At 28.4% G+C, this 12,927-nt stretch overlaps 1 protein-coding gene across 2 annotated transcripts; it reads left to right on the top strand.

Annotated features, from left to right (window-relative positions):
* The first annotated feature begins 2,800 nt into the window (after positions 1–2,800).
* On the top strand, positions 2,801–12,846 carry LOC115244698 (glycine receptor subunit alpha-4-like). Of its 2 annotated transcripts, XM_029822583.1 has the most exons (9): positions 2,801–3,138; positions 4,249–4,399; positions 5,153–5,237; positions 6,743–6,920; positions 7,636–7,862; positions 9,500–9,582; positions 9,910–10,221; positions 10,657–10,862; positions 12,319–12,846. In XM_029822583.1, exons 3-9 carry the CDS (start codon positions 5,155–5,157, stop codon positions 12,493–12,495), a joined length of 1,266 nt encoding a protein of 421 aa, XP_029678443.1. In that variant the 5' UTR covers positions 2,801–3,138; positions 4,249–4,399; positions 5,153–5,154; the 3' UTR covers positions 12,496–12,846. The 2 variants fall into 2 exon arrangements, with proteins under 2 accessions (XP_029678443.1, XP_029678444.1); XM_029822584.1 differs by lacking the exon at positions 2,801–3,138 and having other exon boundaries at positions 4,021–4,399.
* The last annotated feature ends 81 nt before the right edge of the window (positions 12,847–12,927 follow it).

The raw sequence follows: 12,927 nt of genomic DNA, 5'->3' as shown, positions 1-12,927 counted from the left end.
GACAAACGAATCGAAATTATAATGATTACTTGATTAATTGTTAGAATCAATTAGTTCCTTGCGTCATTATTATTATATCCAATTCATCTTTCTTTAAAAAAAACGTTTATCAAAAATGTGTTGTATAAAATTAAATTGTCGAAATGTTTGAAAAAGACAATTTTGATAAAATCAAATATCGAGCTAAATATCAATTTTAAACTGAATTGCAGTTATAAATAAATAAAGTAAAACAAATTGAAAATTATAAAATAAAATTAATAAATTCGATATATTAAAGTAAATGTAATATTACATTTTTTTATATTCTACATAACATTAATTAATATTTACACATATGGAATATAAATATTATACTAGTTTCAGCATTTATTTAAAATATATTTAATTTTTTTGTATATTTGACATTTTATAGTATATTTATTATAGAAGTATATTTATATTTTTTATAGTAATATATTTACGAAAATTATAAGACGCAAGGAATTATATAAATGTATAGTTACACTATTTTCACTGTTTAAAACCGAAAACAAAGATGATAGTTTCCAACTGAACATATCAAAGCCTCGTAGAAAAGGCTAGCCAAAAAAGGTATATCCAGATTTCTATTCTGATTTTGCATAGATTCTGTTTTTTCGACTCTTCTTTTCGCAATAAGAAACACATGTGAGAGCTCGCAAAGCGGCTCGATCGCGCGATAATATGCGCAGCTTCCAAGGATTATCTTGGAAAAATTAATATATGATATATAAATATACAAGAGAATCCTGTCCACTGGAGTTGTTGTCTTTTTATTCATCACACAACTAATTATTTCCTTTTATTCGAAACAAAATCATATGTAATAAAAACTAAAACATTTGTTTTATTTTAGAAAGTAATTTTTTGAAAATAATTTTAATGGACTAATGAGATTTTTAATCAAAATGACGATATAAATCGGATAATTTTTACTTAGATAAGAAAAAATATATTTTATCTAATTTTTAAATTCATATTTAATTGATATTTATCCGAATAATGTCGCGTTTTTTATGTCATTTTATTTGCAAAAATTTTATTACTCAAGTATATTTGCTTAATATAAAAGTTTTGGCAGTTTGTATGTACAAAATAAGATAGGTTCCCACTCGGAAATGCACGAAAGAATATAAGTGAACCTTTGAAAATATATTTAGAAGCCTAGTAAAAAACATGTTTTTTACTAGGCTTCTAAATACATTTTCAAACGTTCACTTATATTCTTTCATGCATTTCCGAGTGGGAACCTATCTTATTTTGTACATACAAACTGCAAAACTTTTATATTAAGCAAATATTGTTACGACCTGACGCAAAAAGCCGGTAAAAAAACTGTAATTTTTTAGATTTTCTTCGTTTTTAACGTAAGACGCAAGGTTCCCACTTTGTTGATGTATATACTTTAATGAAATATCTTCTACACGTTATATATTTAAAATTTTTTAAAATATTATTAAGAAAATTTATTTAAGAAAATTTATTTAAGAAAATTTATTTTATGTCACATGGCATATACATAAAAATACTTCAATAATAATTTATTATCGCTGTTCGTAATATATACTAGAATGGCAAAACATCACGCACAGCTAATAAAACATTAATAAATCCATAATATTTCTCCGCAATTCTGATCCACAATTATGGATCTAGCACACACAACCGGTTGTTTTACCGTAGCACCGAAAAGTGAATGGCCATATAGTTCCGTCGGTTCTAAAATGGATCTAGTTGACGCTACTGTACCAGCTAGAGAAAGTGTCTTATAAAAAACGGCGGTATGACCCCTCTCAGGGTTCTCTCTGTTAATAATATCTCGTCGATGGTCATATTAACAACTTTCAGTAAGAGGAGAAAGCTTCCGTATCATCTGCAAATATTAAGGAAAACATGCAATTTCAATATGTTTCTAAAGTATATATGAGATTTTCTATTAAAATATAAGTAAATTATTCTATAAATAAAAAACAAATATATAAAAAATGAATTCTAATGATTCCTCGAATTGATTAGGCTGTATGTACTGTCTATTATGAGATGGCGAGAATAAATTTTACACATGTCGATAAGTTTAAATTCTTATTAGATGGCCATCGTTATTTATTCACATTTTATTCACATATATAATAATGTTTTTTTACTACATATTAAAATTTATTAATTGTATATGTTGAATGTAATATATACGGAGGTAAACTTAAACAGCATAAAATATACATTTTCATTAAAAGTATCACGCTTTTTCTACTACAGAAAAAAGAATAAAAGTATCATTAATTAATTTGCTTATTATTTTGCTGTTATAATCAAGATTAAATTTATAATAACTTTATATAATTATTAACTAAAATATAATAACATAATCTTTAAGTTTAACTAACAGAAATGTTCTTTTTAACTGGTAAGAAAACTATATTTGCCTCTCTCTCTCTCTCTCTCTCTCTCTCTCTCTCTCTCTTTCTCTTTCTTTGTCTCTAATAAAATATAGCTTAATTAAAAAAGAGAAACTTATTTTATACATTTTTGTACATATAATTTATAAAGTTTGCTTACATAGCTTTTGTAAATTTTATATTGTATATTTGTCAATGTAAACATGTATATCAGCTTATCTATAAATCACGCTAACTGGATTTGACGCTTAAAATATAATCTAATTCTTTTTTTTACGTTTTTTTTTATCTTATGCTCTTTGTGATATACTTTTGATTGAAAAATTACAGAATCTTTAATTAAGATTCACATGCTTTGACATACGATACTGCCGATGAAAGAGAGTAGGGCTTAATCAGTTAGTCGATAAACAAATTGGCTTAGAAACGGCTGTGCGATGGGGTGGTTTATACAGCAGGAAAGAAAGTGCAACGGTATGACTAGTTTCTGTCTGACAAGCTCACGAGCATCTACTGCGCGAGGAAGTTTAACGACGCGATAACGACACATCATTCTTAAAGTTTCCTTGAGTTATATATATATATAAACAAACAAGTTGCCGGAAGTCATGATTACAAAAAATATCTTGATTGAAACATTACTGAACTGTTGATGACTTTTTAACGTGCCTTAAATCAAAGCTGACAAAAAGAAGCGGCAGGTCCGGCAGTAGAGAAGCAGGTCCGTAGCCTCCGTAGTTTATATTATTAGAAAACTTTATTAGAAATCAAGAAAATGATTGCAATATATATTAATCGATTTTTTTACAAAAATTAGTGCAACAATGCTTTCATGTCATTCCTAGTTAATATTAAAAGCAAAATAAAAAGGTTACTTTCAAAAGCCGAATATATTAATTAAAATTACTTATTTATTTATTTAATAATATTAATATCTAATCGTTTATAGAATCAGAAACATGCATTTGATTAGATCTTTTATATCTTATCTTTAAAAATCGTTTATTTGATATTTCTATTATTCTTGTCGACATGCAGACTTCAATATTTTATTCCTTATGATCTATTTTATATCATATACAAGAGAGATTATTTTTTGAAGATTTGAATAAAAGATTGATAGCAAAACTTAATTCTTTATTTTTTTCTTTAATCTCTTTTTAATTCTTATTTTCTATTGTAAAATACAAACATGCTTTTATTTTTATATAATTTATAATTTGAAACATCTCATGTTCATATTAAAATTTATGCATTTAAAAGTTTATATTAGAAGCATTTACATTAGCATTTACATTAGAACTAATTTATTTGTATCTTTATAAAACGCTATCTGGAAACAATTTTTAGTTGTAAAAATTAATACGTTTATCTTCTTTTAAAAAATACACTTTATATAGGTGATTTAAGACGATTTCTAAAGCCAGCTTATGCTTTTACTGTACATCTACACAAATTCGTTAATAAACTTTTTTATAGTTGGTAAACCTAACTCTCGGTTTAAAGTTCTAATTACTCTTTTGTAATTGTAAAATTGTAAATTTATTTAAACAAGGAATTATTATAAACGGTCAAAGAAATATCAATCAAAAAGTTCGAAGCAAGTTATCGCTAAAGATTCTTTTTAAAAATTTTATCGATAAAAGTTATTGATGAAGTTATAATTTTTATGTTAGATTCTTAAATTTTCAATACATTTATGAGAGCGATTACGGATGATTTAAAGGGTTCATATAGATTGTAATCGATGATTAATGTTGACAACATGACTCAACAAGGTTCTTAACATCGATCCGCGTCAATGGTTTTTTTCATGAAACGCTACGTTCAGATGTAAATTCAGATGTTCATTGATTCACGAGGGACCGGAAGCGATCAAGATCCGGTGGGGGAGATTTTTGGACGAGCGGCTGACAGCTTCCGTTCGATCTTCGTCGAGAGCATTCGCCGGATTTCTGAACGATAGAATGTGCAGCTGATCGGTGAGTGGAAAATTGGATCGAAAGACCATTGTGTTCAAAAGACCATAAAAATTTTAAAATAAGAGACGCAATACAGGAAATTGCCCGTAAAATATATATTTAGATCGCAAACAAATAAAAAAACACGGGAATAGTAAATTATTTAATTAATGCGTAATTTCATAGTTATAACAGAGAGTGCCTTTATGAAACAATGCAAACCAAGATTATTAAATCCTTTATTGCATCATTCATTTATTATGACGACGAATATTATTTCATATTTCGTCAAAACACACGTTCAAATTATATATTAATCACTGTTTAGGATAGATATTGACTTATTATTCGTACGCCTTGTTTAAATTGTCTCCTTCCATATCGGAGAAATAATGAATCGTCCATTATTATTCGCCACCGCGCGACATTGACAAGAACAATAGAAGCAAACGAGATATTATCAGTCGAGCTAAATTGAATTAATTATGCAATTACGTTGGAATATTAATAGACTTAATATACACCGCACAGCGTAACATGACGAACCGAACGTATCCGCTCAGAAATGTAAAAGATTTAATGACCGCGAACTTAATACATAATTTCATTGATTCTTCCGTGTGTCGGTGAATTCTTTATAACGTACTCTATATAGCATACTCTCACTTTATTGAATGCTGTTCTTCCTTTATGTACGCGTGAATGTCAGCAATAACGCTCCTGCAAACATTATTCGTAATCATTTTTTCCATACATATTCGTTTCTTTCTCTAGGAATGGCAAGACACTCTCGGATGATCATATGCTTCATATGCTGCTACTTGTATACACTGTTTGGCATGACTGCTCCAAACTTCTCGTGAGTACACAATTATATCTTCTTTGCCGAACGATCACATAAGAGATCTCTTATATTAAAATATAAAATTTGTATATCAAAAATCTTAGCACAAAAAAAAGTACTTTGCATTTAAATTGCTTTCTTGTGGTTTAAACTATATTCTTTCTTTCTTGAAAAAATTTAATGTCTAAGAAGAGATTGTTAAGAATACATATATAATTGTATTTTAATGGTAACCGTAAAAAAAAAATTGATTAAACATAAGTAATAATAAATTTACTTAATTTATAAAATAAATCCATAAGCTCTTTTTGCTATTTTTGTATTATGATACCTATATTTTATTATATATTGCGTCATACTTTATATTTGCACACAACACAGTAAACATCTTTCAATTTAATAGTGAGTATCGCATATATCACACCTATGTATGTTATATACTGCGGTATCTCAATCAATAGCTGCAATCACATCCTAATTGAACAAAGAAAATCGTGCAGTTAGCAATTGTGACATCGATGTGACCGGCCTGGTTGAAGAATATATATATATATATATAGAATCCATTCTCTGTAATAATAAATTGTCGACTCTGACCGTGCTTGGTTCTTACAGTCTGTGAATAATTTATGAGTATCGTCTATGTCGCAATGAAAATCTCTATACCGCTGCCGAAGGTATTATTTAACTTGTAAGGTCATCGCTGTAAATTGATCGCAATCGAAAATTAAAAGCTACAATGCAAAACTCTTTTTCTTTTTTTATTGATATTAGTGATTAACAATTCATCTCATACCATTTCAGTGTGTGACGATGCAAGATATGTTTGATAATAATTAATGTCTTGAAATAATTTGATTTCTTTTGTCAAAACTATCAAATAAAAAATTTAATAATATATTTATGTTGTATTCGATATTGTTGCATTAAATTACATTTCCGAGAAAGCTAGAAATAGGCGAAAAATTCTTGAAAGCCTTGTTATGTATTATCGGCTTGGCAGGTTTCACAGTGATATAAGGCGATTTTAAGTCGAATTTACATTACTACATACACGTAAAATACAGCATACATGATTTAATTATTGTCAGTTTGAATTGTTTTCTCACGAACAACATAAGTATTAATTCTAACATTATTATAGATTTTAAATGTAAGTATACGTTAACCAATAACTCTCAAGAATATCTAAAAATAAAAAAATTATTTTAAAAAACAAATGTTTTCAGAATAACATAGAAAATTTTTCAGCATTTCTATACATTTGCACAGTTTTTTAGCGCTACATGCTTCAAAATTAATCTTTTTTTTTTAACAAGAATATTTAATTAAGCAATATATTAAGAAGAATACTTTAATTATAAGTAAAAGTCTTATTTCTTTATGAACATAAAATATTGTACCAAAGATTGCATCAAATGTGATTTATCACAGTCAAGATAATCTTTGATAAATAGACGCGGAGAATGTACACGCTGTATCCATTAACAGGTCGCTTCTCGCATCTTCTGACATTTCAGGCAGCTAGACTTTGATGAGTACGGGAAAAAAGAATCTTCTTTGTCGCTAAAGGACATCCTGCCCTTAAATCCGAAGCAGTACGACAAGCACAGAGCGCCGAAATTTCTCGGACAACCCACTATCGTTTATTTTCACGTGACAGTGCTCAGCCTAGACTCGATAAATGAAGAATCGATGGTGAGTGAAAGACCGACATATATTTTTCGACATATCAAAAAATTAATTTTCTTGTTTATTAAATGCTCTTAAAAATATCACATCTGCCATTTTTATTATTATTTTATTAATCTCTACTAGATTAATCTTGATTATAGTAAAATATTTCATTATTCTTGATTATAGTAAAATATTTCTATATTTTCTTGATTATAGTAAAATATTTCTATATTTTTGTAAAATATAGAACATTATCTTGATTATAGTAAAATATTTTATTAATCTTGATTATAATAAAATATTATTGATCTTGATTATAGTAAAATATTTCTATATTTTTGTAAGAAAAGAATAAAGATGGCATAATAGCTGATAAATGTGTTTATATGTTATATGAAATAATATATAAGAATTTGCCTCTCACGTATTTATTGATAAGATCAACTAAACTATTGTTTACCATTTTATTTCATATACAAATTTTGTTAATCACATAGCAATAATTAACAAAATAAATAACATAAGATCATATTAAATATTATGTAAGAGTAACTTTGCCTCGTGAATCACTTTTCAAATTCTCTATGGACTCCACATTTATGGCGGACATGTAGCTTGTGAAGTTCAAACAAAGTTTTTTATTCGGGGAAACATGATTATGTCACCTAGATATAATTATGGTTGCATATATAAAGCGCAGCATCTGTGTTCACACATTGTTTTTCCGCGGCAACAGACGTACGTGGCCGACATATTTCTCGCGCAGAGTTGGCGGGACTCTAGACTGCGGTTGCCGGAGAATATGTCGGAAGAGTACAGAATACTCGACGTGGACTGGCTGCATAACATCTGGAGACCTGACTGTTTCTTCAAAAACGCAAAAAAGGTTACCTTTCACGAGATGTCAATACCAAACCACTATCTCTGGCTGTATCACGACAAGACATTGCTTTACATGTCCAAGTAAGAGCTATAAATTCTGACATTATTGTTGAATATTTAGCAATAAATATGATTGTCCGAATTTTATTCATATAAAATAGTACAGAGTTTATAGATAATATTAATAACAGTTAATAATAATATCAATATCAATAATAATTAATTAGATAAATGTTGTTAGCTGAATGATTAAATATTCGAATTTGAAAATATTTACAATGCGATATAATATTATATAACATTTACATAACAAATAGTTGGAATCAAATAATCATATGTAGCGCTAAATATGCGGTGAAAAGAGTTTCCTGCAAATGTACAAAAATTATATTTGTTAGTAGAAGAGTTCAAAAAAACTTTTATTCCAGTACAATTTTCATGGTGTTGATGGTTACTTTTACAGCCTTATTAAATAGCATAAGCTAAATATAAATGAAACAAAAATTTTTCTGCAAATGTCTTTTCACACACATAAAAAATTCAAAATACGTTAATAAATGACTTAAAATATATATATATATATATATATATATATATATATATATATCTTTTTTTAATCAATAAAAAATATTTAAGCTAAAGCCTTCTCTCTGAGATATTATTTTTTAACAAGCGATATTATGATTAGAAACTATAGGTAATCAGAAAATACCAAAAAAAAAACGAGAAAAGATAATTTCTAAAAATTAATGTAAAACATATTTTTCAAACATATGTTCTTTTTTTAGGAAGAGCGCCATTTCGAGGGAAAGCTTTGAAAAATATTAGCTTATTCTTTTTCTATTTCTTGATTATAAAAGCACTCTGCTTTGAACGAACGAAACTATCACAATGAGATATATACACTTTTAACACCACACATTAGAACTCAAAGAAATACTACAGTTTAGCAAATTTACTGTTAGCTTTAGCGGTCTTCATGTGCGAAGTGCTATTAACTCTAAAGTTTCAACTGTTCAAATGATAAGTACGCACACGCGCGCACACTTCATAAACTTCTATATTATTTATATAAATTGTTTTAAATTAGAAAGAAAAAGCAATATTTTAAATTTGTAAAATATTTTATTACATTTACCTATAATTTTTTTTAGGTCATATAATATAGTATTGAATATATATATAATTATATTTTTTAGAGTATAATTAGATGTTCAAATAATTGTGATTAGGCAAAAGTATTGTATATATCTCAGAGAACTTTCAATTATAATTTAAATAATAGATTTTTTAATGTTCTTAAATCAATTTATTACTAATTAAAATATTAAATTATTAATCAAGAATTTTTAGAAACGCAATTTATTTATATATTCAATTCAACATTGACATTGATATGTTGCACTCATTTTTGCTTCATAAAAGTCTCTCTATCTCGATTTTACATTTATTTCCATCTGTAGGCGATTTTAATTTAGCGTATTGAATAGACAAGTTTGTTGTCGTTTGTTCTGTCAAATTTTATTGTCAATAAAAGATACAAATTTACATTCTCTTGTTCTGAATGTTCTGCATCGTCAAAAACAAAAATAGTAAAAAGTTTCAATAGTGTTTGTCATTGTCCGAAAATAGCGCTATAGAGTAATTCACTCGTACTAGAGATTGAAATGCAATTTGATTAATGGATCACATATCAAAAAACGCAATACTCATTTTAGATTGACATTGGTGCTTTCCTGCGCGATGAAGTTTGAGTCCTATCCTCATGACACACAAATTTGCTCAATGATGATCGAGAGTCGTAAGTACGAATAAATAACAGCAATACAAATTGTAATATTATAATATTTCTCATAATTAATCTTCCAGAAAAAAAAACATACGACGATTTATATGACACAATTTTGCTACTGAGACATTTATCTCTGTAATTATAATTAATTATAACACACAAGCTATTTATAATTAATAATATAGATATTAACTATATTTAATATAAAAATATTCAACATCGATTCTGTTTAAAGCTGTATAATTTTTATATTTATTTTTATTATTGTTTCGTATAATATCTTTGCGCGCGTCAACTTTTCCTATATATGTATAAACATGTATAATTTTTTCGCAGTTTCGCACACGACTCAAGACCTGGTATTCTTATGGAACATGACGGATCCTCTTGTAGTTAATCCAGAGATCGAGCTACCGCAGCTCGACATATCGAACAACTACACGACCGACTGCACGATCGAATACTCGACCGGAAACTTTACGTGCATACAGATTGTCTTCAATCTACGCCGGAGACTGGGTTATCACTTGTTCCACACGTATATCCCGTCCGCTCTTATCGTCGTCATGTCCTGGATCGCCTTCTGGATCAAGCCGGAAGCTATCCCGGCACGTGTCACCCTGGGCGTGACGTCACTACTGACCCTCGGTAAGACCACTTCTCCTATAGTCATTGCTCACATTAACTATTCATGATATGTGCAACTAAGGTAGAACCCTTTGTCGAGATATAACAACGATGGCATGAATATCAATTTATTTATTATTATAAAAAAATTTTAATATGAATCCTTTGATTTTATAATAAAACTAACTTAATTCTGTAATTGTTTTCTCTTGTTTAACTTATTGTAAGTTAAAATAAAATTATTAGCGGTAAACATCAACGTGGTTTTGTCTAAAAAAAACAGAAATAATTAGAATGTATGTACAACATCAATTGATATTAATATAATTTGCGAGATAATCATGAAAAGATGATCCTCAATACATAAATAAAAGATGGAGATATACGCCAATTATGACAATTGAATTATATACATAGCCATCATATGAAAATCAAGGATTAACGTTTTTCTTTCAGCTACTCAAAACACGCAATCTCAGCAATCTCTGCCCCCGGTTTCATATGTAAAAGCAATCGACGTGTGGATGTCCTCGTGCAGCGTATTCGTTTTTCTGTCCCTCATGGAATTTGCAGTAGTGAACAACTACATGGGACCAATCGCTACGAAGGCCATGAAAGGCTATTCGGACGAAGATCTTCGAGAGGCCATCGACGACTTTAAGGTAAACGAGAAAAAGCGCAGTACAATATTTATTACGGCACAAATGCTCTTTGTTGGCCTCCGCGAAATTGATAGTCGAGATAAAGCGAAATATGCGGCGCCATCGCTCAAGAGTAATGCGATTTTTTTCCATCGCGTCAGTGCGATATCGCTCAATTGAATAAAAACGCCTAAAATAGATGACGCTATATTGTAAACCGCGACTGTGATAAATAATCGGCAATCATGAAAATCGTGGTAACAAATGTTAAAGTTATATCATTTTTCTTGATAAGAGAGAGAAAAAGAAAATAAATATTTCGCGTACAGTCCAACAATACAGAAAATTTATTTTGAGCCAAATTTTTTTCATTTGTCGATTATAATTCTCTTTCTACATGCGTAAAGAACTCATCTTATGAAAATTTACAAATAGCATCGATAACAGAAAGTGCCATTCAAAATGCAACCACTCTCTTAGACAATCGCTCGTATAGCCTAGCGAGTAACTTGTCGCCAGTAACTTCTCTCTTATTATAATAAGTTTCAAAGTTCTATTTTATTGCAATGCATTCATCCCTCGCTTCAATTTGCAGAGCAATATTCTGTTCTCTCCTTTTCTTCATGTAGTTTATGCAGACTTTGCAGTTTGCCGAGCGCTATACATATAATGTATTCTGTTTTCATTGCATCCGTTGCGCATGATATTTGCTTGTACTACTGTTGTGCGCAACTATTTACTTTCACTAGTTCTACAACAATAAATCGTTTATACGCTAAACATATATCGTCTTTGTTTGACAGCTGATAAATAAAAGTTACTTTATACTTTACAGTTTAAATACGTTTTCTATTAGCGTCTGCTATGTCCTTTAATTGAACAAATTGATATCAAAATGCAATATTTGGTCAAATCTAATTCTTTTTATTATTTTGTCAGACAATATAATTATCATTTTTCTAAATATACATATATTCTGATGTTCCTTGCAAATAAAGCAATTATATAATACACACGACAAAATAGTATATAGTCTATTTGTACAAAATATAATACGTAAAAGCTTTTAAACTTAATAAGTATGCTAAATTTATTCTAACATGCGATGTAAATTATAAAAACAATGTTAAACATGATTAAATATATGATTTAAGGACACATATCATTAAAAAATTATATATATTAACATTATATTAAAAGATTTATAAATAAAATTTAATTTTTTCTGCTATATTCCTGATCATATCGCAATTACGTTCTTAATATAACAATTAATTGCACAATTAATTGTATAATACAAATATAATAATATAATATATGCACTTACCTTTTAATATAGTCTTGATTAATATAATATAAGTTAATTGAAAGGGGAAAAGAAGAACATAAAAGTCGAAATAAATAGTGCGCATGAATTAATTTTCTATATTTATATGTTATTTATGTTGTGATGTATTTTTAATTCCAAATCCCGTAGACGCCGATGAGACCGGATGCTGAAAGAAATAGAAGTCCAATGAGAACACCGACGGTTCAGTACGAGCAATGCTGCCAAGGACGAGCCACCGCCATTTACATCGACAAGGTTTCCAGATTCTTCTTCCCTTTCTCGTTCTTCATCCTTAACGTCGTTTATTGGAGCACCTTCCTGTAATACAACTAAAAGACGAGACCTACCCGACTCAGCCAGAGTCAAATATATTTTCATAGATATCGAATTTCATAAAGAATACAATACATATAGCATACGCAGCAATAAATTTATTAAAACGAGCTAATAAAAATTATATACTATAAGTTATCGTGTATAAAAGACGACATAATAAATATATGTAAATAAAAATGTGAAATTTGCACATTTATTGAAACTATGTTTAATAAATTACGATAAATTCAACTAAATCTTTATACAAATCACAAAGTACAGTCAATTTCTATAACAAATTATAAGAAATGTTGCAAAATAGTTACATATAAGACACTTTAAAAACATTTTGCTTTATTTTTTAACCATTGATTAATCTAATTTTATATTAAATCTTTTTAAGATTTAAATTTTCTTATTATAATGCAATTTAAAAAGCAT

The sequence above is a fragment of the Formica exsecta genome, unplaced genomic scaffold (assembly GCF_003651465.1).
Source record: "Formica exsecta isolate Colony F162 unplaced genomic scaffold, ASM365146v1 scaffold83, whole genome shotgun sequence".
NCBI lineage: Eukaryota > Metazoa > Arthropoda > Insecta > Hymenoptera > Formicidae > Formica > Formica exsecta.
The sequence above is the reverse complement of the archived record's forward strand: the minus strand, read 5'-3'. Positions and strand labels throughout refer to the sequence as shown.